The 26,883-nt window shown below is 44.8% G+C and overlaps 3 protein-coding genes across 9 annotated transcripts; 2 read left to right on the top strand and 1 right to left on the bottom strand.

The window, feature by feature from the left end:
* Positions 1-227: 227 nt before the first annotated feature.
* On the top strand, positions 228-6,010 carry trim25l (tripartite motif containing 25, like). Its single transcript, XM_029521674.1, has 16 exons — positions 228-1,144; positions 1,953-2,048; positions 2,142-2,375; positions 2,583-2,742; positions 2,830-2,862; positions 2,947-2,985; positions 3,071-3,115; positions 3,199-3,252; positions 3,378-3,425; positions 3,506-3,565; positions 3,718-3,906; positions 3,995-4,108; positions 4,267-4,302; positions 4,393-4,461; positions 4,570-4,635; positions 4,724-6,010. Exons 1-16 carry the CDS (start codon positions 533-535, stop codon positions 5,296-5,298), a joined length of 2,430 nt encoding a protein of 809 aa, XP_029377534.1. The 5' UTR covers positions 228-532; the 3' UTR covers positions 5,299-6,010.
* Positions 5,981-16,310, bottom strand: trak2 (trafficking protein, kinesin binding 2). 2 transcript variants are annotated; one of them, XM_029521661.1, is made up of 15 exons: positions 16,203-16,310; positions 13,283-13,323; positions 12,338-12,414; positions 12,125-12,241; positions 11,707-11,925; positions 11,261-11,339; positions 11,026-11,156; positions 10,803-10,877; positions 10,431-10,568; positions 10,266-10,345; positions 9,995-10,135; positions 9,605-9,903; positions 9,012-9,515; positions 8,833-8,932; positions 5,981-8,738 (listed from the first exon to the last, which is right to left on the bottom strand). In XM_029521661.1, the coding sequence occupies exons 3-15, from the start codon at positions 12,386-12,388 to the stop codon at positions 7,970-7,972; spliced, it is 2,703 nt and encodes a 900-aa protein (XP_029377521.1). In that variant the 5' UTR covers positions 12,389-12,414; positions 13,283-13,323; positions 16,203-16,310; the 3' UTR covers positions 5,981-7,969. The 2 variants fall into 2 exon arrangements, with proteins under 2 accessions (XP_029377521.1, XP_029377513.1); XM_029521653.1 differs by lacking the exons at positions 13,283-13,323; positions 16,203-16,310 and adding exons at positions 12,968-13,027; positions 15,667-15,827.
* Positions 16,311-16,696: 386 nt separating this feature from the next.
* stradb (STE20 related adaptor beta) lies at positions 16,697-26,841 on the top strand. 6 transcript variants are annotated; one of them, XM_029521719.1, is made up of 18 exons: positions 16,697-17,092; positions 17,301-18,522; positions 19,091-19,199; positions 19,351-19,545; positions 19,876-19,933; positions 20,046-20,150; positions 20,240-20,604; positions 21,068-21,302; positions 21,939-22,019; positions 23,247-23,349; positions 23,430-23,455; positions 23,647-23,755; positions 24,027-24,150; positions 24,251-24,422; positions 24,548-24,652; positions 24,741-24,997; positions 25,092-25,134; positions 25,292-26,841. In XM_029521719.1, exons 8-18 carry the CDS (start codon positions 21,291-21,293, stop codon positions 25,451-25,453), a joined length of 1,194 nt encoding a protein of 397 aa, XP_029377579.1. In that variant the 5' UTR covers positions 16,697-17,092; positions 17,301-18,522; positions 19,091-19,199; positions 19,351-19,545; positions 19,876-19,933; positions 20,046-20,150; positions 20,240-20,604; positions 21,068-21,290; the 3' UTR covers positions 25,454-26,841. The 6 variants fall into 6 exon arrangements, with proteins under 6 accessions (XP_029377579.1, XP_029377562.1, XP_029377554.1 ...); XM_029521702.1 differs by having other exon boundaries at positions 16,700-17,092; positions 17,301-17,365; positions 18,440-19,199; positions 23,430-23,551; XM_029521694.1 differs by having other exon boundaries at positions 16,700-17,092; positions 17,301-18,518; positions 23,430-23,551.
* The last annotated feature ends 42 nt before the right edge of the window (positions 26,842-26,883 follow it).

Raw genomic sequence — 26,883 nt, 5'->3', positions numbered from 1 at the left:
TGTTTCAGTGAGAGGACACACTCCTCCATCAGAAAATCGTTTTCTGGAATAGTTGACACTCACATCTTTTTTCGCTTTGGGACCTTTGTGACATTTCAGATGCTACTCAGAAACTGAACAAATTGTTTAATTTCAAGAAATGACCCAACAAGTAAAATTAGTCTGAGGAGTCTGGAACCATGCGACCTGATCTAATCAGTATCTGAATACTCCCCTGGATATATATATTTATTTTTTTTATTTTTTTTGGGGGGAGGGATAAAATCACAGGTCTATTCACACATTGATTTTCATGGCATTGAGCAGTTTTCTAACGCCACCCGTTCTCCCCGCTCAACCTGCCTGGTGGCTCTGACTCCGCCCTGCTCACCTCTCCCTGCTCTCACCTGGCAGACAGCATTTCCTCCTTTAAATCCAGGCTCTTCACATCTCTGAATCCTTCTCTTAGGCTCTTTGCTTTGTCAGGCCTACTAACCGTACATCTGCCTGTACTCCCTGTTTCCTTCTTTCCTTTTGAACAGGCGTCTTTACCATGAGCAGTAAACTGTGGACAGAGGAGCAGTTTAACTGCCCCGTGTGCCTGGACCTCCCCAATGATCCGGTCACCATCCCCTGTGGGCACAGTTACTGCATGGCCTGCATCAAGGATTACTGGAGTAAGGATGACCCCAAGGGGATTTACAGCTGCCCCCAGTGCCGTCAAACCTTCTGCCCCAAGCCCTCCCTATCCAGGAACACCATGCTGGCTGAAGCTGTAGAGCAGCTCCGCAAGGGGGCCCTCAAATCTGACGTCCGGGAGTCCATCCGCAGTGGTCGTGGAGCTGGGAAGGGGAAGCTGTCGTCCTCAGCTGTGCCATGTGACATGTGCAAAGGAGAGCAGCGAGCAGCCATCAAGAGCTGCCTGGTCTGCATGAGCTCATACTGCGAAACCCACCTGAAGCCCCACCAGACCAAGAAGTCCCTGAATAAGCATGAGCTCATCGCACCCACAGGCAACCTGGCTGAGAAGATCTGCACCCAGCACAAGTACCTGCAGGAGTTCTTCTGTCGCCAGTGTAAGATGTTCATCTGCTGGCTCTGCACCAGCAACCAGCACAAAGGCCACGAGTGTGTCTCCACCAAGGCTGAGCGGGTGGAGAAACAGGTGGGTGTGCGTGTGGATGCTGAGGAGAAGCTGGTGAGGGCCGCTGAGCCCGCTGACCGGGTCCACTGCTGTGTGATCCATTATCAAGTTCGAGTGTGGTGGGGAAAAAAATCCCCTTTAGTCAATGGGTCAGCAAATTTTAATATTGTAACTACACAATGTAAGATCATATAGACAATTCAGTTATAGCACACAGTGAGCAATAATGTGTCAGTGTAAATATTGTATGTGTGTCTGAAAACGTCTAATCTCACAGGAAAGGCCATAATGGAGGAATAGCGTTACTCATTACAGCTGAGTTGTTCCTCATTCTAATTGTGTAACTCTCAGAAGTTTAGATTTTTAAACAGCATGTGTGTTCATATAATTACATGTTGACTGGCTCAAACTATTATTGACACGTCATGTTAACAAAGATGATTACAGTCGGTGGGTTAACGGTGAGCAGCTGGACTAACACTTTCTGCTTCCTGGCTGTACCCAGAACAACATGGCAGAGTTCATCCATTCGTTCATCTTCTACCACTTATCCGTTTCTGGGTCACCAGTCCATCGTAGTTCACATGGCTAATACTGAATCTGGAGCTACTTTACATGGAAAACCAGCTGCTGACCGTGTTTTCTTTGTCCCTGTTTGTGACTGAGCCAGGCTGAGGACATGTCTAACTACATTCCTGTCCACCATACAACTCCACCCTCCCATTCTGCCTGCTGTGCCACATACATACACAGCTGCTTGCTTGAGATTTGATGGGAAGAATATATGTCATGTCTTTTTTTTTTTTTTTTTTTTTTTGTGCCTCTGTAGAAAGTGTTGTCAGATCTGCAGACAGAGAATCAGCAGAAGCTGAAAGACAGAGAGCAGGAGCTCAAAGACATGAAGAAGATGATGGAGTCGATGAAGGTTGGTCGACAGATGGCCACCATGTCACTTCAGTGCTGACTGTGTGTTCTGTACTCGCCTCCTGGGGTCAACATCTGCTTCCTGTCTGCACAGCGCTCCTCAGATCGACTGCATGAGGACTCGGGGCTGGTGCTGTCGGAGCTGCTGCAGTCAGTGGAGCGTCTGCAGGAGCTCCTGGAGGAGGTGCTGGATCAGGCCAGCCTGGAGAAAATGGGCCAGGCCCAGGAGGTCACAGACAGTCTGGAGGCAGAGATCAAGGAGCTGAAGAGGAGGGACACTGAGATGAAGGACCTGGCTCGCTGTGAAGACCACATCCACTACCTGAAGGTAGACTGAGATGCCCTTCATCGTTCAGTCTCTCCTCTTTAAAGGCTTTATTTCAGCATAGAGGGCGTCTGGAAAAAGATTCTGTTGAGAGGAGTAATATCATTAAATGGTTGAACTGTTGTACTTCCTGCCTATTTACTGTGATGACATTTAGTGCCACCATGTAATTTGACCCTCTGTCTACCCTCAAACCATATTTTCCTCCAGATGTATGAGTCCATGTGCAGTCCCTTGGAGTCAGGGGACCTGCCCACTGTGGTGGTCAATGCAGAAGCTTCCTTTGAGCCTGTTCGTGAAGCGATCCTGGACCTCAGGGAGCGAGTGGAGGACCTGTGCAACCAGGAGCTGGGGAAGATCACCAAGCAAGGTCAGTCTCAGTCGGTCTCAGCTGTGTTGCTGCACTCTTCCTTTTATGTTTTCTGGTTGTTTTATCTCATCGTTTGTTCTCTTCCAGCTAACGATACAACGCTGTTCACTCTAGGAGACGGTAGGACTCTTTTTCTTTTGAACATCAGAATAAACACGTTTGCATGTTTGTGTTGATCTTTCCTGCATGTTTTCCTCCTTACAGCCAACCGGGGCTCGGGACCGAAGGCGGGGATATTGAAATGTGAGTTTTTTGTTTTCCCATTACATCTAAACACACTTTTATCCAGTTCTCATTATTTAACGAACTCATTTCTGAATTTGAATAGTGTTTTCCAGTTTGGGTTCCCGCAACACAAACAGTCGTTCACCAGGTACGTTCATAGTTTTACTGCATCATCACTGCGTATTTTTACTTTTGTTCCCTTGAATTTAAATGTGTGCCATTTTCCTGCAGCTCCTACACCAACTGTCTCTGTTGGAGGGAGGAACACAGACAGACGGGGGCTCGGTACTGACATTCATTATATAAAAAGGAATTACATAATTATATAAAATATGTTATCATTCTATATTATATAAACAAAATGAAAAATAACAATGGAAGAACATTAAAGATTATATTTTATTGCTCAGGTATAGGCATCAAAAGTCAAGATGTGAGGAGCAGAAATAACCCACGAGGTGAAACTTTTTCTGCTGATTTAAATAGAAAGGGATGGAGCAGGGAACATGTTTAAAAATATACTTCCTCCTCGTTGTAGACAGAGGAAACACAAACTCCTCCAGACCTCGGGACAGACAGAGACAGGAAAGGGAGACAGGTTTGTTCTGATGATTGTTTACTGTCCATCAAATATATTACGTGTTTGTTTCCATATAATAAACTATTTTTACAGTCAAGATGTATGTACAGATTTTATCTTTTTTCAAATTGAACAATAAGAAAACAAACCTCAATCTCCGCTCCAAACAGTGAGGGAGACCAACTCCAGGCCGAGCCCTGCAGCCAGTCCAACCCCGAGTCGGAGAGAGTCTCAGTCCCTCTGGAGCAGATCCAGTCAGAATATGGTTGCTCCTGCTGCAGCACCAACCCCAACTCCAGTCCCGGCCCCAACTCCGGCCCCAACTCTGGCCCCAACTCCAGCTCCAGCATCAACTGGAGGTAAAGTTAAAACGTTCAACACACATTTGCTTCCACCACATGACAAAACCTGTAAAATGCATTTCCTAACCTCTCCTGGTTTGGTCAGGTTTCAGTCGTATGGCATCAATCACCAGCCTCTTCCGCTCCCATCGACGCGGCCTCAACCAGGCCACCCCGGCTACCCCAGCCCCCAACACGCCATCTGCAGGAGGAAACCCATGTAAGGCCTGACTACAACTCCCATCATGCTTAAAACTCAGTACTTTATCATAATACGCTTGATGAATTTGATGAACTGATATGGACCATCAGTAAGCAGTTTCTTAAATGATGGAGGATGAGTTTAACTTGAAAGTTTGTGTCACTGTTTATCAACAGGGGGAGTGGCTGCCCTGTCGGAAACGCCAACAGAAAGTAAGATGTCAGCCTTTTAATATGTCAAATTAACAACCCATTAGTCCGATCACAATAATTCACCACAAGACATTTCCTCACCCTGCACAGTTAACCCTGGTCTCTTCTTGGACACGCCCACCCCTGAAACCATGGTTCATGCTCCTGCCTTCCCTGGACGTAAGTGACTCTGAGCCAAACAACTTGGACAAGAACTCCTAAAAATATTAACATTGCATGCAGCAAAATGTGTTCCTGAGAATAACTGAGAGACTCTGATATTTACAGTGAGAGAAATTAACATCGACCACATCCAAGCCCCGGAGCCCAGGACCAGAGATGAGTTCCTTCAGTGTGAGTCTCAAGTGGAAAAAAATAGAGTTTGGACTGTTGAAGATGAAGCTTTACTCGAATTAATCTTTTTTATTCATCTCTCTTCTAGACTCTGTGGCCCTGACCCTTGACCCCAACACAGCCCACCGTAGACTGGCTCTTTCTGAGGGGAACACCAAAGCAACACTGCAGGCAGCAGCACAGCCCTACCCCGACTCCCCCCAGCGTTTTGACGGCTGGACCCAGGTAATGTGCCAGAGCTCGCTGTACGCCCAGCGCTCTTACTGGGAGGTGGAGTGGAGGGGTCGCGGCTCCTCTATGGGCGTGGCTTACGGGGCGTTGAGCAGGAAGGGCGCAGACGCACGGTCAGGGCTGGGTTACAACGCTCAATCCTGGACCCTGGAGCTGTCAGACACCTGCTGTTCAGCCATGCACGACAACGAGAAGAGGGACATACCAGTCACCTACTCCCCCCGTCTGGGCGTCTACCTGGATCTGTCTGTGGGGACACTGGCCTTTTACAGTGTGGCAGAGAGCATGACGCATCTTCACACCTTCCATGCTAATTTCACCCAACCACTTTATGCTGTCTTCGGGGTGGGTAGTGGAGTTGGGGTAGGTCTAGACTTTGCCTTAGGCCAGTTCTCCTCAAGCTCCGACAGCATTAAGATCTGTCCTCTGTGAGGATGCAGACTGGAGGAACTAACCACAGACTTGAATACAGCGGCTTGGAAGCACCCATGTGGATAAAAGTCATGCAAACTGACACAATGGCTGAAGGTTTTTTGAAAGTTGGCGGCTCATGTCACTTTTTTCATCTGTTAAATGCACTCAAGAAAATTATGTGCTGGCCAAAAACTATTGGATGGACTTTAAACATGAAAATCCTGCACATCCGTGATACAAACCCATTTGCATTATAATGTGGCTTAATGAGACCTCTTCACATCTCACTTGCTCTCTTGACAAGATGAAACTTGATCTTTTCTATCAATGCAAATAGTTATCAAAAAAAAAGTAAGTTTTTCACACAACTTTAACCTGAGCTCAGCCAAAATGTCTTCTAATATTTTTGAGCAGGAAGTTGCTAATGTATGACAATATATTGTATTTTGTGTTGTAAGAACCAAAGCAATAATTAACTGGAGGGCTCGTACAAATGTAGTGGAGTAAAAAATAGCTGTAGCATTTAAAATGGGGTTGGGAAGGATTTGTTCTGGGCTAATGATGCTCATGGGTTCTTGCTAGGGATGGTCTAATATAATTTATGTACTATATTTAAGATTAAAAACTTCCCACAGAAGGACTGTTTCTTGTCTAGTCTAGGTAGCCTTAAATAAAACCAGTGCATGAGTCAGAGGCTTTTTTCCATTGCTTTATTAAAAAAAAAAAAAAAGAGGCAACTTAATCATACCCATAATACATTATCATTATTATTATCTCAGAGAAGTGACATGAATAGGATATTTTATATTTTAGCCCGAGGAAGACCCAAACCTGAACCTCCTGTGGAACTGAGAAGATTGGATTAATGATCACTAGTCTAAAGATATGAACAGTCTTACTGCACCTTCTTTCCTCTTGTCTCCGAGTATATAAACATACAAAACAAGAAACTCAAGCTTATCTTCCACTGTTAAATATGTCACAGCTAGTTAGAGTAAAATGCGTCATATATGTACATGTATGATTCTTCAAATTCTTCAGAAAATAAAAGTAACAGATTTGGCTTTGATTTGGATTCCCTTCTATGGGCCTCTAAGCGTGAAAAGAAAGAAAAATGACATATATTATGACAAAATGTTAGTTGACATTATTAAAACAGGCACTCACTATGCAAAATCTTATTATGTTTGAAGTTGTATACTTCATAGTGCGGTCAGTCCAAAAATAAAGATTAACTCAAAAATAAAAAAGGGGGGGAGGTGGATTTGGATGAATGTTAGGGAAGTCAGGATTACCGGGGTCGAGCACAAAGCTCTAAGTCTCCTTGTATCTAAGCATGAGATTATGTGGCGTTATGTCATATTAGATTAATATGACGATAATCCTACCTGCTGGCTAAGGAGTGAATCATACATGTCCTTGAGATTACCCCCAAGGTCCATTTTAAAACAGAAGATGACTTAGATGTGATAGACTAACTAAAATAATGTCAGTGGTTTTTCCCTCTGAACAAACTGAACCTGAACGTGCCAAAGGCCTGAGATAAACACAATTATGTTCCCGAAAAGTCCAGCGCTGTGATGAAATCTTTTCAGCCCAGCAGTGATCCTCGAATGAGCTTGAGTTACACACCTGCAAATCCCGCTGAGTGCAAACTAATATATACAAACACCATTGAATAGAAACACAGTTCATAACAGTGCTGGCACCCACTTAAGGCCTCATCATATTAAAAACACACAAAACACAAGGACCTGAAGGATAAGGTAGATCTTCTCTTTTTGCTTTTTGCTTTTTGCCTGGTGTTTAGATTTGGTTCTAACCTCGCCTTCAGCCTGGCCCCACCTGTCTGCGGACAGGTGCATGCTGGGAACCTGTAGGAAAGGTCACATTTGAAGTGTCATGCAGACGCTTGCAGGAGGCAGGACAAAGGAAAGGGCACATGGACGGACACCAGACATCTGCGCAACAAAGTTATTACATTAATAACATGTAGCATGTTAGAGGCATGGACTGACTACACGTTGAGCCTGGCAGTATGCTGTGAAGCCAGCTAGCACTTTAAGTCCCCCAGTTGTTGAGCTGAATGCCTTCTCGGGTCACTGTACAGGTTTGAATGTGCTGACACAGATGTTCTTGTGTGACAGCTACGGTCGGCCATCACAATGCTGTTTCATTACTGACCAAAGCCTTTCCAGCCGGTGAAACAAACCCTTGACATAGAAACACTGATGCTCAGTCCTCCTTTCTTTACCTTTCACTTACTTTCTCGTCTTCTTTGCGTAAGAGACCTCCCTCTTGTATTTATACTTCTACTGTGCCTTTACGCTTGCATCCACTTCCACAAACCATCATTCACTTGCACGTTCCCTCTGTTCTTGACCTGTGACTCAACATCCAGTCTCAAATGGAAACTACAGAACCTAAACCATACACTACCGACAAGAGCTGAATAATCTGTTCAGAGCCAAGCTAAGGCCTTAACAAGTAGCATCAGGGCAAACATCTACACAGACACAACGCCGTTGCTAGAAAGTCTGTTTCTTTAAATTGTGCTTCAAAAGTAAGTCATATAAAGGAAGGATTGTTTTGCCCATGGATGCCCTGACTCGTCTCTCAGAAGGCAGAAAGGAGGAGAGATGAGAGGATTTTGATTTTCGGTTTGTACCCTCCCAGTCCATCCCTCTCTTCAGTGCTTAGTTGAACTTGATGGGAAATGAGAGACAGAAGCAAGATGTCGGCGTCGCTCTTTCATGTTTCCCCACGGTGGAGGGGGGAGGGCTAAGGAGGTGGGAGGCGTGGGATTGCTGATTGCCCTTCCTGCTCTGACACCAATCATGGCAGGGAGGCTCTGGTTGCGTCTCAGCCCGTCCAATAGGCTCCCTCCACCTGCAGACACAAAAGTGGAAGAATCCTTGCGTGAAGCCTCAGACTCTGAGCCGTGGAGCACCTTGGTGAATCCGAGCCGCCGCAGTCTTTCCACTAGGCCGACACTGACGGGGTCGGTCCGGACGCGGCCTGAAGGGACCAAGCCAGGGGGTTCCTGGGAGGTGCTTGGGAGGTCCGGATGTGGGGCACGGCCCAGATTCAACCCATAAACGTCCTGGAGAAAAAGCTCCGCTGGCCGTGAGGCTAGAAAATTGTCAGCTGGGTGCTGGCGAGCCTCCATGGGCACAGGAGAAGGGGCGGGTGAGTGAGAGGGCGAATTGGGGGGTGTGCTTGGGAGGAAATGGAAGAGGTGCTGCCGGGTTGTGGGTTTTGGGGATGAGGGTGGGGTGTCAGTGGACACTTGTGCAGAAATGCCCCTCTCCAGAACCAGCTTGGCCAGGCTGCTGGTGGGCGCAGGGGGACGTCGAGGGGGAAATGAGTCACCCAGGCTCAGTCGGCAGGGAGTCACAGGGGTACTGGGACCCGTCCTCATGGAGCTGGGTGTGTTGGCCAGGAGGGATGATTGAGAACTGGAAACCACAGACACACAAGGTGCGACTATCAATTTGATGCATAAAGTCTTCATGACAAAAAGAGTCTCCTTGTGCTTTGACGATGGCTTACCTTGGGGTGACCTGTGTGATGTCACTGGGATAGAGGATGCGGCAGGTGGTGAAAGTGTAGGTGGAGAAAGTGGAGCTCTGACACTTTCCCGGATTTTGAACTGAACAAACAGGGAAAAAAAATCAGGTTATGAGAGAAAAAGAGAGTCACAACGAGCAGGAGTGAAATCTAGCCTTTACCTGAGGAAGCTGCTGTTGTTGATGCAGGCGTGCAAATTTGAGTCTGTGGTTGAACCGCTGCTGTCGAGGCTTGTGGATTGGGCTGAGGCCTCTCAGAGGTGAGATGAGCAGCCGGTGTCAGACAGAGGTCTGATCTGCCTGAGGATGACGATGTCGGCACAGACGGGGAGAAAGGTGGGGCAGGGATGGGCGACACCGCCTGCTTTCTGTCCTTCCTCTCCTCCGGTGTTGAGGTGTAGCGCACCTTGAAGGTAATCCCGCCTTCCTCTTCCTCTTCCTCCTCCTCCTCCTCCTCCTCCTTACCCCGCTCTGCTGCCCCCTTCTCCAGGACACCATTCCTCCTGAGCTCTTCAACTTCTTCATCCTCCTCCATGTCAGAGAGGTGGTAGACAGCATCCTGAGCCAGCGGGCGGAAACCCTTCGTCACCACCCCTGGGTGAGGGTCCAGGATGGTGGCTAGGTGTGGTTTGGCCAACTGCTGCCAGTGATGGAGTGTCAGTGAACCTGAAAACAGAAAGGCAGGTGAGGATGAGTCAACTTTTCACTCAACAGTGCACAATGTTTGAGGTAAATAGCAAATGAAAAAATTTTACCTTCCATGGGTTTGACAATCTGAAGCTTCTCAGGCAGAAAGGTCTTGAAGACACTGGAGCTAATGGAGAGTTCGGACAGGTTGGAGAAAGAGGAGAGCACGCTGCCCATCGGTGAGCTGCAGCAGCTGTCATCCCCACCTGCCTCCGCCCCTGCAAGGGCCTGGAGCTTCTTCTCCCGCTCCGCCTGGAAGAACTGACGCTCACACAGGAAGTTCTGTCGGCGCAGCGACAAGCGGTGGAGCGCTCTCGTCAGGTCGTTCCCACCAGGCGAGCCAGGCTGGCCCATTCGCACCTCCTCCCTGAACAGAGAAACTTTTGTTGACCTGAAAGCTTCCAAACTTTATGCTTTGTCTGTCACGTGCAAGACAGGAAGCAGATCTTCTGACGTACCCCTGGCTGGACTGGAAGGGCTGCGCCGTCATCACCAGAGAGCTCTGTCCTGAGCCGGGGATTGGAGGCGTCGCTGAAGCTGGCCGCGATGCTGAGGCGTTGACGGAGCGGACTGTTTGGAAAACTCGCTTCTGGGATATTCTGCAGCGTGAAGGTTCAAAGGTCAGTGACAAAGTCCACAAAATACGACCTGATTGTCGACCATCTGATCCAACAGCTTTGATTTCTGTTAAAAGGTCTACAGAGGTCTCCTATCTGATGTGTTTCTAACCTTTGGTCCTGAAAGGCAGTCTCTTCCTCCACACTCAGCTCTCTCCTCATGGTGCCCTCGATCTCTGCAGCCAGAGAGTCCTGTACAAAGACACAAGTTTGAAGTTATTTTTGGATGGCCACTCACGTGAATGTGTGGGGTTTATTTGAAGATTGTTTTCCTCACCATGGGGTACAGGCCGTAGGAAAGGTGCCGCCGCATCCCAGCAGAGGGAGCATTTTTACTGCGAAGCTCTTTGATCTCCTCCTGAGACTCATGGAGCATCTCCACACACTCTGCGTTCCTCTCCGCCAGCTCATTCAGCTGACGCACACACACAAACATACACAACAGTTATCCATATCAGCTTTCTCCTGTTGCAAATAATTCAGCAAAGGAAAGTGAACTAGTTTTATTATTTCAAATAAATTGCCAATTGATTAATAGATTTACAAAATTAACATTATTTCTTTTCTGCTTTTTAACCACTTGATCTGATGCATACATTGGTCTGTTAAACTTTTCAAATTAAATTAAATAAGTTTGTTTTTTTTTTACTTCTGCTGTGAGCTGTCTCTGAGCATCTTTGGATGCCTGCAGATGGATCCTCAGTTCTTCTTTCTCCAAAGCCAGCTACAGAGAAACAACACAAGCATCACATAAATGAGAGACAAACACACACACAGTCAGTGTATTCACCTGTGAATTGCCAACACAAGTGATTAATGAGAGCTGGATGTCTGTCCTAATAAACACTATGTTTGACCCCCTCCCGCCTCACCTCCTTCACCCTGTGCTGCAGCTCCACTATCTGGGAGAGCAGCTGAGCGATTTCCTCCTGGTGCCTGAGCAGCTCCTCGTTCTTCTGGGACAGTTCATCTGTCAGAGACACCATCTGGCTGTTGGACTCACCTAAGGGTCAGCACAAACGCACACAAACCATGTGAATGTCAAAGTAGCACTGCACCATTAAAAATATCTTTGTGTGTGGGAGGAGATGTTTGCATTTCACTCACGGAGCTCTTTGACACAGTCGCTCACAAGCTGCTGCTCCTTCTCTTCATATGTGATGGTGTCCCTCTTCAGCTGGTGTGCCTTCAGCGGAGATGATACAAACAGGCAGTCAGATTCATATTTTGTCAATCACAAGCTTTTTCTTCTGTCAGGGACTTCTACAAATCTATCAACCTCCCCTTGTAACGTCATATGTTTAACCCCTTTTTTGCTGTCGAGGAAGTTTGTTTTATCAATCTGTTTCTCTTTGTCTCGATTCAGACCTACTGGTGTGTGCAATGTAAAAAAAAAAAAAAAAACAACAAAAAAAACTGTCTTTATAATTTGCTGCAGTAATAGTACCAACTTCATGGTTTCATTCTAAAACTTCCTCCTTCACTTCCTGTTGTTTTCCAATCCAGTGATTCATCATCTCCACCAAAATTCCCCATTCGCAAACACCTCGTACCTCAGACCTCAGCACCAGATTCTCCTCCTCCAGCTCCTGCAGCTTGCTCTGCAGAGATTCCAGCTGGCTGAGTGTGGCGGCGGCGGTGGTTCCTCCTGGTGGCTGAGGCTGTTTCAAGGGGGTGGAAACGCTGGAGTCGGTCTCGCTCTCCTCAGAGGCGCTTGCAACCATCCGCAGCAACTCATCCTTCTTGGTAAGTTCATGCTGCAGCTGATGAACCTGGATAGTGGGAAGAGTTGGACAGCAGCAATTAGTTTGAGACTCCTCATATGACCAGGAAACACTAGAATGACAGATTTCATTGATAGCAATCAATTTTCAAAAGCAAAGATTTGAATAATTTATTGTACTTATTCCAACTCACTTAGACAGACAAGTATTTTTCATGACTTGCATTATATTAGAAATTTGAAGCTACCTGGTCTAGGGTCTGTGCTAGCTGCTCCTCCAAGGCCTCATTACGTTCCTGCAGCAGATGGTTTCTCTGCAGGAGCGACTGACCGATCCGAGCTGCAAGCTCCAAGTCTCTGTCCCGCTGTCCAATCAGAAACCAGGACATCCAAGGTCAATCAGCCAATTGCATGCCACTTCTTAGCACAAAACGAACAGTTACAAACTATGGGATGCTCACCTCAGCCAAAAGATGTGTAACCACTTCGATGTCATTGTAGGTCTTTGTCATCTGCTCCACCCGATCACCACTGAGGACTGTCCAGAGTAAAAATGTGAGTTGTCGAACATAAAAACACAAACACATGAAATCTAGAAAGCATGCTGCAGCATGTGCATGCAATGTGTGTAGTCACCACAAAAAAAAAAAAAAAAAGAAACTCTACACCCCAATCATCACCCCAAACTAACTGACAATCTTCTTTAGCATGCCGACTTTAAAGGTTCTGACCAGAAGCAACGTGAGCAGCCAGTTGCATCATTTAATGGTTTATGGATTTGAGTATATTTCCCAAACACAACTAAAGCTATAGATAATTTGTGAGAGCCACAACATGCCGATACGGTTGCTTGTGGTCTGAAAGTAACTGAAGACACACACACACACACACACACACACACACAGCCCACAAACTATACAGTACTACCAGCTGTCTACAGTGAGGGGCTCCAGATCTGTGGCTCTGGAGTATGTCCAGGTCCAAGTAAACTGCAGCTGTCAGAGCCACACTGAGGGCGGAGCCCCTCTCTCACTCTAGAGCTAAATGAAGCAGCTGCAGAGCAGAACAGGCAGATAGGGAGAGAAAGATACCTTTGGAGAGGCTCTGAGAGCCAGTATGGGGATAAGAGGAGGGCTCCAAAGCAAGATATGCTAGTGAGGGATAGAGGAGAGAGAAAAGAAGGGAAGAGAAATTCAAAAAGGTGTAGAAATACCCAGCTTCTTTCAAAGAGAGAGAAAGAACAGAACAAGAAACTGAGATTCAGAGAAAGAAAGAAGCAGCAGAGAGTGAAAGCTTAAGCTTAAAAAAAATAAATAAATCAACTTCACATAGAAACATTAGTCTGTGGAGAATCTACACATTAATTACGTTATATTAATGACATTAGTTTGGTCTGATTTTAGCACCTGAGTGGGCGTCACCAGCGCTGCACTGCTCCCACTTCCACCTGTTTAAAGAAAAGTGGCATCTCTAATCACTGAAGCATCCCTTATGACCTCATTTCCCTTTCACAGATCAGACAGACGTCATACTCTGGATTTACTCTGCAGCTCACAATTTGCTTTGATTTGAGGAAAATTATCAAATTGTGAGAGTTGGGCATTAACTGCCCAACTCTGAGCATTGAGCTTGAGCTATGGATTTGGCTTTATAACATAATTAATTTCATTGACAAAATTAGGGCAACTAAAGATTTTCATCACTTATGAGGCAGGAGGTTGGTTGAGCCAAGTGTGATGTTTTAAATGTATTTTTTTTGGTCTGAGAAACACACAGTTACTGAATAAAACATAGACCTGTAATCTGAGAGGCTTAAACCAAAATATATTATTAGTTTTATCTTTAAAAAAGAGTTCAGAAGTTTAATCAATTAATAAGAGATAAGACAAATGTACAGTTATTCAGTGAAATCAAATTATCACAGTCCCTGATCACTTTCCTTTTCATTGGTTTTGTTGGAAATCTAAATAGTTTCAGTCTAATAAATTCACCAATGAGGATTAAAGGTGAAATCTTAAGCAGCTGCTAAAAGCAATGAGTTGCGGTCTGGTAATCTAAGGCCCACGGTGACCTCTGGATCTGGACACTGCACTCTCCTCCAACAACTTCCAGATAAAAATACCGTCTGTCCAACAGAGCTGTGTCCTGTTACACTGGAACACAGATATAGTTCAAACACATACAATCTCTCCTGTTCGGGGATGACATGTTATCTCCAAACGTGCCTGCACACAATCACACACACATGAGCATACCTGCGATGTGAAGTATGGTTTCTAGGTACAAATCATACCCGAGGTCCGCTTTGATCACGTTCTAATGAATACAACGAATGAAAAGCTAAATCTTTTAGCCACACACAGTCAGTGTATCAAGGAAACATTAACAGTGAACTCTGAGCCCAATAAACTACCTTCACTGCACAGTCCAGTGAGTTGTAAAAAGATGCAATGCATGCATGCACATACACAAACACTAACACAAGCGCACACACATGTACATACACACAGTACAACAGTGAATGGGTGACTTGTCAAGTCACACTGTGGACCTTTTGATTCATGGTCATTTGGACCTTTGGCACAAAACACCAAAAACACCAGCGGCAGGTACAACATTTGTTTATTTGACAAGTAATTATTAAAGTAAAAATAAAACAAACCTGCAGGATAAAAGTTTAAATGTTCAAACTGGCTCTGCTCAAATTAATGTGCAAGTTGGAGAAAAAGGTCAGGGTTCGGGATCAGAGACAAGACAAACTAATCTGTTGATTTTAATGACGATTTTTGGGTGAAAGTCCACAATAGCTGTTCCTTAAGGCTGACAGTTGTGTTGTGGATGTGGGTTTGTCAAGTGGGATCAGAGGACACACATGAGGTCAGCGCTGATGTTTTCCAGCATAGAAAAGTATCAGAATCAATTACAGATGCATCCTCTAAAATCTGTCCACGTGCTAAAACCACATGCAAACATGTTGTCAGCATTTAGACTCACACAGTAATAAGAAACAGCATTTAACCGTCATTCAACAAAGTCCTAGCTCAGACATTGCATTTCTGAAATATCTGTGAGACAGCTTCTCTTCACGCCATGACACAAAGAGTGGGTTATCAATATTTGAGATCCTTGTACACATCAATATGTTAAATGTATTGCAATATTCAGGCTATTAAACTACAGTCAGCGTTGTGCAGATATGTCAAGTCACAATGTCTTGTCAGTGTCTCCTTGTTTCAGGGGCAACAACGGGGCATTGCATATTCACGTGCCATGTCTCTGCAAGTGCATCAAGATCTATTAATAGGCTGCCGTTGATTTTCCACAGCAGGAGTGGATCAGCTGAGAGTCTGGTACTGTACGCTGCTCTCAAACGTCCAACTCGTCATATAAAGTAAGTCTTCATAAAAGTTTCTGCATCTTCCATGTTACTCTTGGCAACTCGACTCTTCTATGCAAGAACTCTGCAACAGTTGCCGGTCAAACATTAAGGATTACTTCTTGAATGTCAAAGTAAAAGAAATCAGGTCGTGAGAAAGAATGGACAGGAAGTCTATCCAACTGTCAACACTGCTCCCGCCGCATACCACAATCTGTTTGAGTGGAAACAGAAGCATTGATTCAGACTTCCCCGCTTCCTGTCTTTCGAGGCTTTCACTTAAACATTGTAACACAGTCACATGCACTCTGCCTGACCTCACAGACACAGCTGAAGCTGCCTCTGCTGCTCCTCTATCTCCCTCTCTCCCTCTCTCAAGTCCGTCAGGCTCAACAACAAAGCGCCTTCGCTCACCCTCCACGGCGATGTTGTCGTAAGCCTCCTCATTGTGGATGTTGAAAACCGGCATGGCCCTCGGCTCCTCTCTCTACTGTCCCGTCTTCATCCCCTGTGTCTCCACTCTGCCTCCCCCCCGCTGTCCTCATCGCTCTGTCTCGTGACTCTGGCCCTGGCTTTGAACTCGGCGGCAGTTAACTTTGGCTGGATCCCTGGATTCCTTGCCCTCTTTCCCTCCCTCCTCCCTCCTTCACAATGTCTGAGCGGTCAAGAACAGACACAATGACAAACCAAAATAAAATCCGTGCTAAATCCCTGTGATTTTAATTGAAGAGGATCTGCGCTGCGTACAATGAATCCCTCACGTGTACTGAGATGCACAAACGCACCATCTGCTCACTGATGTCATCAAGAAGTCGACCAATCGAAAGAAAGCAGACAGAGAGCCACCAAAAAAAAAAAAAGAGAGACATACAGAGGCTATTTCTGTCCAAACAATTTACTGCAACTTCTTTCCTGTCTAAGTTTGTTGAAATGTCAGAAAAGACACTTACTCATGTAGCGGAAGGTTTCCTCTGCCAGCAAGGGGGAGATGGCATTGTGCTGGCTGGAGCCTTCATCTGGAGAGCAGCTCGGGGAAACCACCCAGTCCTGACTGTCGGACAGGTACACAGACCCGGCAGAACCAGAGCCGACCGAACCGGAGCCATAATGCCTCCCGCTGCTGCCCAGCCCCTCATCTGTGGGAGAGGGGACAGATTCAAGCAACATTTACAGTCCTAGATCAAATGATTTAGAGAGCGTTTTAAATCGCCTTCCGAATAAATTCCCAAAATAATGAAACTCAATTATCCAAAAACCAAAAGATATAAAATAAATAAGCAAGCAAGTCATTATATTGGTAGAGCCCTAACTTTAAAAACAAAGTTGTTTATTTATGATTTAATGAGCCATAAATGACTTTGATTATAGTTGACTCATAATTTTAGCATTAATTTCAATTACAGTCCCTTCAAACACAATTAACTCATTAAGTGATGTCAACAAATTGAGAAAGACAGTCGTTCAGTCTTGCACGCAGTTAGCTGTTCTCATATAATGGAGTTATTTTACACCTGAAGCCCAATAATTCACACTATATATTATATAAGTGTGACGGGGCAAGCTGGCTCCCCTTGACTCTCCACAACTGGAGACTATGCCTCCCTCCTCCTCCTCCATTTTTAACAACTTGTAACAAATACAACTTCACATTTGCAGCATGAGCTGATGGTGCATTTGAATGTGTGTGTGTGTGTTTGCGCTCTTGGCTCATACACTGTTCAAGGCAATGTCCTTTCACTTGAGCAGATATGTGGTTTACTAGGACAGATGGTGCTAACTATAGCATCATGGCCATAGGCGCAGCAACTGTGCATCCGGACAGCACGGCAGCGGCAGTGTGGTCAGTGTGGGTTTTTCAGTATTTAGGGGAAAAGCCAATATGTTGTTGTTGCTTTTAGTTTCTGCATGTAATAAAATCCAACAATTTAATGAGAGTCAACGTTTCTGAAATAAACGTTTATTTATTTATTATTATTTAACACAAATGTATTAATCACTTTATTATAAAAAAAGATTAATAATGAAACAATGTGTTTTCCTCTCTCTAGCCCCCTCGTGGCCAGAGCTTCTCATCGCTGCAGACAGCAGGCTGCCTTAAAGAACGACTGGGGAAGTAAACAATTTTTATTACTAATGTTGGTTACGTAGCAATAAAACAAATAGTTCTCTATCCTGCTCACTGCTTGTTTCACGATCAGACGTGATTATTATGTCAAAATGGAGCATTGGAACATTTGTACACAAAGCTAACAAGTGTGATACAGCAGTCATTCACATCACAAACCTCCCACCTGTCTCTGTGCTCGACTCTTTCTTCTCCACCGCCCGGGGTTTGACTTCAAACATGTCCTGTCGTAGGAGCCAGGGGAGGACTCCCCACTTCAAAACGAAGGATGGAAGCTGCTATCGTTGTGACATCACATCCTGTCCCTGCAATCATGGGAGATGCCCCCCCCCCCCGACACACACACACCTTTACCTTAAACAGGAAGAGAGAGAATGAGAGATATTAATGAAGAAAAATTATCATCAAAATATTGACTGAACTGCAATACTCGTCTGTTGGTTTTTAATGTGTGATCATTTCTGCCTCCGACATTTATAATCCCCCCCCCCCATCTCCTAAGGTTTTAGGAGATGGCCAAGGCGGGACGTGGAGCCCTCCCACTTCCTGTTGCCTGTATCTGTAGGGACTGTTCCCAGTCTTAAAGGGATGGCATGAGGAATGAGACAGGAAGCTGTCTTAAAGGGATAGATTACCAGTTCTGTGTCGTGTCTCTTTTTAGTCACTGTTATATTTTTTTCACACAATTCTGATGTTCCAAATAACCCACTGCTGCTGGAAAAAAGACAAATGACTGAGTGCCATTGTATGTCACAAAGTTAGAGACAGAAAAACAGCCGAGGCCAAACTATACCTCCAAAAGCAAAGATCCTACATCTCCCATAATGCAACTTGAAAGCATCTTGACTAGATACTACATCAGTCAAACACCACATCTTCAGTGTATACAACAGCCTCTTTGTTCCGAATGTGAAACTAAAACAACCCTGATGGCATCGCTGTGACATCATTGTGGTATTTCCTCTTCCAGAGCGAAAATAATTTGGACAGGGGTTTGTGTAATTGTGCTATTTCATTTTTGTTTACTGACAATAAAAGCTGCAACTCTGGCTATTTTTATAGGACAGTCTTGTGAAGAGCTTCTTCATCCTCATCATCAGTACCATCTGCACGAATGACCCTGGCTTGCAGCTGCGTGGGGGTATGTGAGTATCAGGAAGCAATGTCTGTGGACAGACTGAGTCCTTGGGCAACATTCATCCTCTGCTTATGTAACAGTGAAGCTGAAACTGTTTGCTCCAAAAAGGAGATTACTGTGATGCACACAATGCTAAACCCTAAATGCCCTGTTAACTATGAGAGGCCTGGCAGATATACTGTACTGACCCATTAACAACGATTGTACTGACTGATGTGGAATTAGTCACATTAGGTTTTGGAGCAAACAGAACTATTGCATGCTTCTTCGTTCCATCGTGCTAAAATTTGAGAGCTAATCTTGTTTTAGTCCATGTGACTCATCTCATGAGTAACACTGACATACAGCTTCTTGTTTGTGATAAAATAAATGATCCCAAGAATTGGATCTTAAGATAACAAGAAATGAATTTACATTCCCCAGCCTCACAGAGCAGCTGGGGAAAATTCTGACCACAACCTGGTGACACATTAGTTTTCATTATTGTGATGTAAAATGCCAAGTGACAGCAGCAGGATTATATGCAACACTGCTCTTTCCCAGTGAGAATGTCTGCTTACATCAACTTTGTACAGACTTCATCTCTTCTCATGTCTGAGCATCCTGGTGGTGCTGTCATCCAGAGTGACCTCCAGCTACTGCAGCAGTGGAAATGAGCACATCTGAGTGCCAGACTCAAGTGAGGTCAGAAATATTACCAGGAAGTTTTCCATTTACACATGAAACTCTGACTGCTGTGACTCATATCCCACTCAGCTTCTGTGTGTTTGGAGTTATTTCCCTTGTTTCTATTTGTGCTGCATCACAGCATCTGCTCTCTGCTCATCTTAAGCAGAAGAGGACTGGACCTGAGGCAGCATGTGACCCTGTCTGGCTCACTGAGCTCTAACAAAAGCCATTCCTGCTTATTGTTTGCCAGAAGAAGAAAATCTAACTATAACAGAGACAGCTAACACCAAGAACAAAAAACCTTTCATGAAGAAACTGAAGAAAACAAAACTCACTTGGAAAGATGAAAGATACATTACTTGTCAGTAAATACAAATTCATTTGCTTCCTGCCATTTAATTCATCCCTGTGAACTACTCACATTTAACTCGAAGGGATAAAAGCCCTTTAGATAAAACTACAATTACACAAAGTGTCTGAGTGTAAATCCCACAATAATCCTCGATCTCAGTGGGTAATGTGAAGCCAATAAAATCAGGTTGTACTGTCAAATCGATGCTGCTTTACAGACTATTTAAAAAGGAAAATATATCCAGGATAAATAATTTCTGTTCTTGTTTATGCCTTATATGTGGAAATAAATGACATAATATTTTGAAATGGTATTAAAGTCCTGTGTGACCTGTCTCAGTGTTTCTGCAGGCCAGATAACTCTCAGCGCTATCAGAGATAATCCTGCAGGTCAGGAGGTGAGTTTACAGATAATCTGTCATAAAATCCCCTCTTGTTCCATCTAATATGCCTTCAGTGGTTTAAGTGTTGATGGCTGCTTCATGCGTGACATGTTTTCCTCTCGGGCAGGATGACAGCTCCTGTTTCCTGACATTGCGATGGTGAACACAAATACCGTCAAACTGGCCGAGTCCGCCGCTGGATGAGAATCACGACATCACCGAACTAAAATATGTTTGTTTGTTTTTGTTGTTGTTTTTTTTTTTTTAATAAAAGATGAAGGATGATGTGTAAACTCACCCTCTGTACGTGTTAATCCACAGCATGGGCAGCTCCTGCAGTCCGCTGAGCGAAGACCATAACCTCAAACAATGGAGGAGAAGGGAGGGAGAAACGCGTCATCAAACTGCGACTGAAGCTTTGGGTGACGTCTACACGGAGCGACACTTATTGGTGTCAAATTAAAAGCCCTGTCGGGATTACATTTTTTTCCCCCCTCTTGATCTTTGACATTGTGCGGTTCGGTTCTGACTGTAAATATCAACTTCTCACAAACGGATTATGATTCGGACACATGATGATAGAAGACATCTTGTGTAGACGAAGCGTCGTTTCGGTTTTCAGGCCGTCGTCTGTGTTTTGGAGGTTGTTTACGTCGAAGCTCCGGAGCTGCTGTCGACAGGAGAAGGTGAGCGGAGTCTTTTCTGCACATGTCGGCCGCTTTTAAATAAAGACAGTGACTATAATCCCACTGCAAAACGTGAAATGAATATTTACTTTATCCGAGCACCGAATGGGAGCTTACAGGACAACGGGTTCCTTTTTCCCCTCTAAAGTAAGAAATACAGTCTGATAAGATCAGATAAAGAGCTGATAAAACGCGTATATCATGTTTTCATTATAAATAATGTAAATTGAGGTTGATCTTCAATTCGAATAAAGTTGGTCTTCATTTGAAAATGGCTGAAGTTAAAGCAACATTGAAAGAGAACTGATTTTCATAGTTTAAACTGTGAAATAAATACAGTTTTCGACTGTGCTCGACAAGTGAGGCTTTTATTTCTGCACTATCAGCATGTCCTCTTTGACATGCACCAACAAACACCAACATGCATCTGACTGGAACTAATGAATATATATCTCTCTTCCAGGCTTCACAGGACTGATCTGTGGATGTTTTGATGCATGGATGGATGGCTGAGGCTGGATGGATGCTGGCTGCCTAGATTGTTGGAGGATCGTCCGTGTGTCTCGGTCTCGTATTACGGCGCTGCGCTTCCCCCCTCCTGCGTCCCTCCATCACGGCCGGACTCCTGCAGCCTGTGAGCGGATGAATGCCCCAGCCTCTGCTGTTACCGGCGCCGAAAGGACTCCATGTCTTTCTTGGTGAGAATAAATACGCTGCATGCGTTTCTGCGTCGATCGTCGCTTTATTGTGACCCAGTAGATGTATAGTCGCGATCAGATGGCTCATGCTGATACCCCGGCTGGGATGTAATTCATTCAGAAGTATCTTAGTGAATTAAACATGATGAGCCGAATAACTGTGAAATATCAAGCACTGATTCTGATATTACTGTTTTACTGTTCTAATATTACTATCCATGAGTTCATGAGCTTCTTTATATTGGTTGCCTGAAAAGTATTTCCAGCCTGCATCTGCACAGTGTTGTGTAGCATTAATAGGCCAATTGTCTGTCTGTCTGTCTGTGCATCCCACACATCTACCAGGCACATCTAAGTATGTATGCAGCTCTTATCGTGGTCTTTTGGGACACCTCAGCCAGTCAGCACCTTCTTTGTTGCCATCACTTTTGTTCCACTTCACTCACCACTTCTGATAAAAAGCTGTTTCAGTGCCCATATTTCCAGATGCTTGCTTCCCTTCCTCATTTGTGACTGTTCCACCCTCGGCAGATTCATTTCAACACCCCACTTTCCAAGCTCCATGTTTTTCCTCTCCACTCCTCCTTGTCCTTTTGGGCATTTCTCACCTGTGCTCCCCCCTCCCCCATTCACCAGGACTGTTCCTGCATCTCCCACGCTCAGGTCCAGCCCATGGACATAGAGGAGCGCTATGAAGACACCAGCCACCAGTTCCTGGTCAGTAGGAAAGATGCTGTCAGCATGGAGGCAGCCATTACACTGATGCTCTACCATCTTCACTATTCTTTCATCAGTTCTATGAAGCTGCTTAACCATGAAAGACAGTGAGTCCTGGCAGCTGTTAAAACTGCTGGTGACACCTGAAGGGTGTTGTCCATCAGTTTTGTATTCCAATCATATAAATTCTAGAGACTCAGTAATGATAAGTTGGACAGAAGAATGTGAATTTTGGTTCTATGTCTATCTATACTATGGCTGAAGCGCTAAAAACATTCGCTCCTACAATTCCCATTAGGCAACCTGATACTCAGTGTCATTGGATCCCTCATCATTTGCAAAAGCCTCTGTAGGTCATATCAGTTGTTTTTTGTTTTTGTTTTTTTACAAAATCTCAGACCTGGATTGAGATAACACTGATGATGTCATTCACAAGTACAAATGTCTTTTATGATATAATTATTATTATGTACTGCTACTGTATGAGGCCATTATCTCCTGATAATACAGGCAAAATGCTGGGACGGGTACAAGTGAAGCCTAAGAAAGTGTGTGTGCATATATATTAGTGTATCATATGTATACACACACAAAATCAAACTAGATTTCCTTTACCCAAACTGCTGTCTGCTTCACTCAATGTGCAAGCATCCCCCCATGACCCACCCCCTTCCTTCTCTGTGCCTGGGGTCATGGCGCCATCCCCTGGCAGCCATTGTCCCTCCACACGTCACCTTGTCTCAAAAGTGTTGTGTTGACCCGTCCATCAGAAGGTATATGTCTGTGGAGGTCTCGGGGTTATTACAGAACAAAGCCAGTTAGATGGATGATATTAGAGAGCTGAATATTTAATGACCCACTGGAGGGAAAAGGTTATTGTGTATTAAAGGGGCAGGAAGGAAATTATGCTCACACCATCGACCCCTTTAATGTCTGACAGGCAGCTCTTTGTGTGGAAATTTAATCCACCCCCACACGACCAGCTCACACTCTGTGGCTCAGTGACAGTGGTCAAAACCGCCAACATGTATATGTAGCATGCCTTGGTTTGCCAACATAGATGCAGTTGCTACCAGTCATTACCAGAGGTTGATAAAGGTCAAAAATCATTCAATGCAAGAATAAAAAGTTTGAGTCACTTGCACAATGTCATGTTTATTTGCTCGTGCTTTTAGATAGATGCTTAATGTGCCTGTGGGCTGAATGTGGGTGTGTGCATTCCTGCAGAGCTTCGATGGTTCTGAATACACACTGCAAGGGCCAGCCGGTGGTGATGACGTCACAGGGCTGTCAGCTGAGCCAGCCCACTACCAGCTGCTGTCCGAGCTGGGTGAGAACAGCACACCGGTACACCTGAGTCAGCCAAGTACACTGCAAAGAGTTCACTCATGCCAGTTCACTGTGTTACAGGCAGGGGCTTCAATAACCTGAGCCAGGTGAGCATGGCACGACACATCCCTACTGGCCAGCTTGTGGCCGTCAAACAAACCAACCTGGATGAGTGCACTGAGGAAGAGCTGCTGCAGCTCATGGTGCGCTGATTGCCTCAAAATCTATTTCATGGGAATTTCTGCTTTGCGTAGATTCTTCTTGCATCTTCAGGTCTGATCTCTTTCCCAATCCCTAGAATGAGGTTCTGCTCTCCAGGCTTTTCCGTCACCCCAACCTGCTGACCTCCCGCTTGGTTTTCAGCTCCTGCTGCCAGCTTTGGGTCCTCTCTCCACTGATGGCCTATGGTCAGTTTTTATTTTGCACCAAACATCCTGCAGTTACTCAAATACAGGAATAATCAATATTTTTCAATGACTAAAACTAGCAATTTCATAGTTTAAATAAATAAGATGTGATTCTTCATCATAGTTGACAGTGAACTGAATATATGTGGTCACTTCATTTTAACTAGTTTCTGAAGCTTTTTAGACAACATTTGATAACTGCAATTAGTTCAGCCTTCGAATTTGCATGTTTGGAATTTATGACCAATTTGTTGTGTCGTCCTGTCTGCAGGCTCTGCAGACACTTTACTGAGGACGTATTTCCCAGATGGAATGAGTGAATCGCTGATAGCATACTTGCTGTATGGTGTCCTGAAAGCATTAGAGTACCTGCACCGGATGGGCTACATTCACCGGTCAGTGAAAACAGGGAAAGGAATGGCTCAGACAAAAAACCTAAAAATATAAGTATTTGTGTTTTGAATTTCTTCCTTAATTTCTCGTTGTGTTTCTCAGGGGGGTGAAGGCCAGTCATATCCTGCTGTCAGGGGAGGGGCATGTTTACCTCTCGGGGCTCCACAGTGTTTACAGTATGATGCGTGAGGGGAAGAGGATGAGGGCGGTGTTTGACATGCCCCATCACAGCCCCACCCTACTGCCCTGGCTCAGTCCTGAACTGCTGCGACAGGTCAGGACTCTCTAAATTCAGTCAGACACATCCATCTTAGGTGAGCTCCAGCTCAATGACCACGTGCAGCAATGCTCATTCTCGTCTGTTCTGTGCTCCTCTCCCTGCCGTGTTGTCCTCAGTAGGACCTGCACGGTTACGGAGTAAAGTCAGACATCTACAGTTTAGGTATTGTTGCCTGTGAGCTTGTCAGCGGCAGGGTCCCCTTCCAGGATATGCCACCCACCCAGGTAATAAAGACACTTTAAGTTCAGTTGAAGTGCACTTTTAGCTTTCACAAGTCAGGCCAGGCATACTAAAGTTTGAACTGTGGCTCAGATGCTGCTTCAGAAGCTGCGCGGTTCCCACTGCTGCCTGCTTGATGTGGCCCCCTTCCCACTCGGAGAGCTCGGGGGACTGAAGGTGTCGCGGTCTGGGGTGGATTCTGGCATTGGGGAGAGCGTGGCCACTGGGAGCCTGACACACAGTGCCACCGCTCCTCCCACCGACCGACCTCAGAGCCCCGGGCCGAAAAACCACTCAGCTACCCTGCACAACCTAGTCCAGCTGTGTCTGCAGCAGCAGCCTGAGCGCAGGTTGTTCCATTGAAGGAAGAGTACAAAAGACAGAGAACATAAACATATAGGCCACAACACAAATTACAGTTTGCCCTCTTTCTCTCTTCTATAGACCGTCAGCAACTGCACTGTTGACCCACGCCTTCTTCAAGCAGGTGGGTTTCTGACCGATTATGTCCAACAAGCAGAAATAGTTCAAATCCACTCTGTTTCTGTGTTCAATGTAATGACTGCCTTTACAGGCGCAAATTGATTTATCATCTTGTACTATAAAAAGAGACACACATGAGTGGTTGTGTTGTTTTATAACAGGTGAAGAGACACAATAGAGACTCCTTCCTCAGCCTCATGTATCCAGCAGTGCCCCTCACCAGCCCAGAGGACCCTCCAGTGTCCTGCCCCCCCGGTCCGTCCTGCCATGCACCAACATCACCCACCGCTGACACTCCTGAGACCGTTTGGGACTTCTCATAACCTCCCTCTCCCGCCATCTGCCCTTCAATCCCCCAACTTTGACTAGCAAGCCAAACACAAGACAATCAAAACAAAGCAATGAGGCCATATTCTACTGTGCTTTCATTTTTTATTATTATTCTAATAGTTATTATTATTAACCCAACTCTCTGAGCCTTTTTTAAGTGGTTTTGTAGATTTTTTTTTTAAGACGTTCATCTGATGGACTTGGTGGTGAGGCAACTGTGAAAGTGCTGGATCGAAGAAGCTGCTCTGATCATGTACTTAAGATCCATAATGGTAATAATAATAATGGACCTTCAATGAGTCTCACGACAAGGGAGTTAATGGTTGACTATAATCATGCACTTCCTTGAAGAGACAAGGCAACTACAAGTTAACAAGTCCAAGAACACATCATTGTTGAAACAGGTACTTTTGCTTAACTGTGTAAGATGATGCATATTCTTTTGTTTTTATGCTGTTTATTATTTTTTAGGTGAGTACTGTACCTGTTCCTCTGTTTCAGAAGCAGAAATTAAGGACCTCACTAACAGTATTTCACCTGAATAGGTCACTACACCGAATAGGTATTAACAAAAACCCTGAAGTGTAAGACACTGAGGCAGAGTTTTCCTTTAAAGTGTAATGAATTCTGACTGTGAATAGCAAAGCTGCGCTGCATAAAAGAGATTTACAGCACATATGTGCATATATTTTCATTTATATCCAAGAGTTGAAAAAGTCACTCTAACTCCAGAACTCACCTGAGAATTATTATTTTGTTTCTACATTTTCTTCAAAATCAGAATAATGCAGGATTGTTGTACATTAATGGCTAAATTCTAGTGTTTGTCTTCCTCCTTTGAAGCTGTAAATGAAGAGAAATTTGGCTCCAAAACAATTTCATTCCAGCCCAAATCGAACACTTTTCCACTGTGAGCTCTATTCAGAATTGTTCTTTAGTACAATTTCCCAAGTTACCAGATCTGAAATGTTTTTGCTGAGTGAGTGAACATATCTGCACATGGTGGTGGTGTATAATAATTTTAGAACTTGTTATCACCCCTTCCTATGAGCTAAAAAGACAAGGTGCAAGCTATGAGCTCAACAATGGAGCAAATGAGCAATAGACTATATATAGTGTTGTAAGAGTTAGTAACCATCAGTAGAAAGAGTAGATGACAACCTTCCCTGTCCTGATCATCAGTGCTTTGCCAAAAGAATAATATTTCTACTGTGCTCTGTGACCACTTACAGCAATGCCTAATGTTTTACTGAGACCTGCATTATGAATATGGTGATTGATCTGTAACTGTGACTAAGTGAACTCTGTACAAGAACTGTGATTTGCAGTACATATCAAACACGGTAGCTGTATAAGCCTGATATATACCCACATATGATAAATGGTCATTTGGTTTCTAACCTTCGTGTTAGCCTATATTGAT

The sequence above is a fragment of the Echeneis naucrates genome, chromosome 2 (genome assembly GCF_900963305.1).
Source record: "Echeneis naucrates chromosome 2, fEcheNa1.1, whole genome shotgun sequence".
Lineage (NCBI taxonomy): Eukaryota > Metazoa > Chordata > Actinopteri > Carangiformes > Echeneidae > Echeneis > Echeneis naucrates.
Note: the sequence above shows the minus strand (reverse complement) of the source record. Positions and strands in the feature narration are given on the sequence as shown.

Coding starts and splice junctions, on each gene's coding strand:
- stradb (XM_029521702.1), top strand. Junction 24,151..24,250: donor CGGATGGGCTACATTCACCG/GTCAGTGAAAAC, acceptor TGTGTTTCTCAG/GGGGGTGAAGGCCAGTCATA. Junction 24,998..25,091: donor CAGCAGCAGCCTGAGCGCAG/GTTGTTCCATTG, acceptor TCTCTTCTATAG/ACCGTCAGCAACTGCACTGT.
- trak2 (XM_029521653.1), bottom strand. CDS start 15,721: ATGCCGGTTTTCAACATCCACAATGAGGAGGCTTACGACAACATCGCC. Junction 10,346..10,430: donor CCTACGGCCTGTACCCCATG/GTGAGGAAAACA, acceptor GTCTTTGTACAG/GACTCTCTGGCTGCAGAGAT. Junction 9,516..9,604: donor GATTGTCAAACCCATGGAAG/GTAAAATTTTTT, acceptor TTCTGTTTTCAG/GTTCACTGACACTCCATCAC.
- trim25l (XM_029521674.1), top strand. CDS start 533: ATGAGCAGTAAACTGTGGACAGAGGAGCAGTTTAACTGCCCCGTGTGC. Junction 2,743..2,829: donor GGGGAAGATCACCAAGCAAG/GTCAGTCTCAGT, acceptor GTTCTCTTCCAG/CTAACGATACAACGCTGTTC. Junction 2,986..3,070: donor GAAGGCGGGGATATTGAAAT/GTGAGTTTTTTG, acceptor GAATTTGAATAG/TGTTTTCCAGTTTGGGTTCC.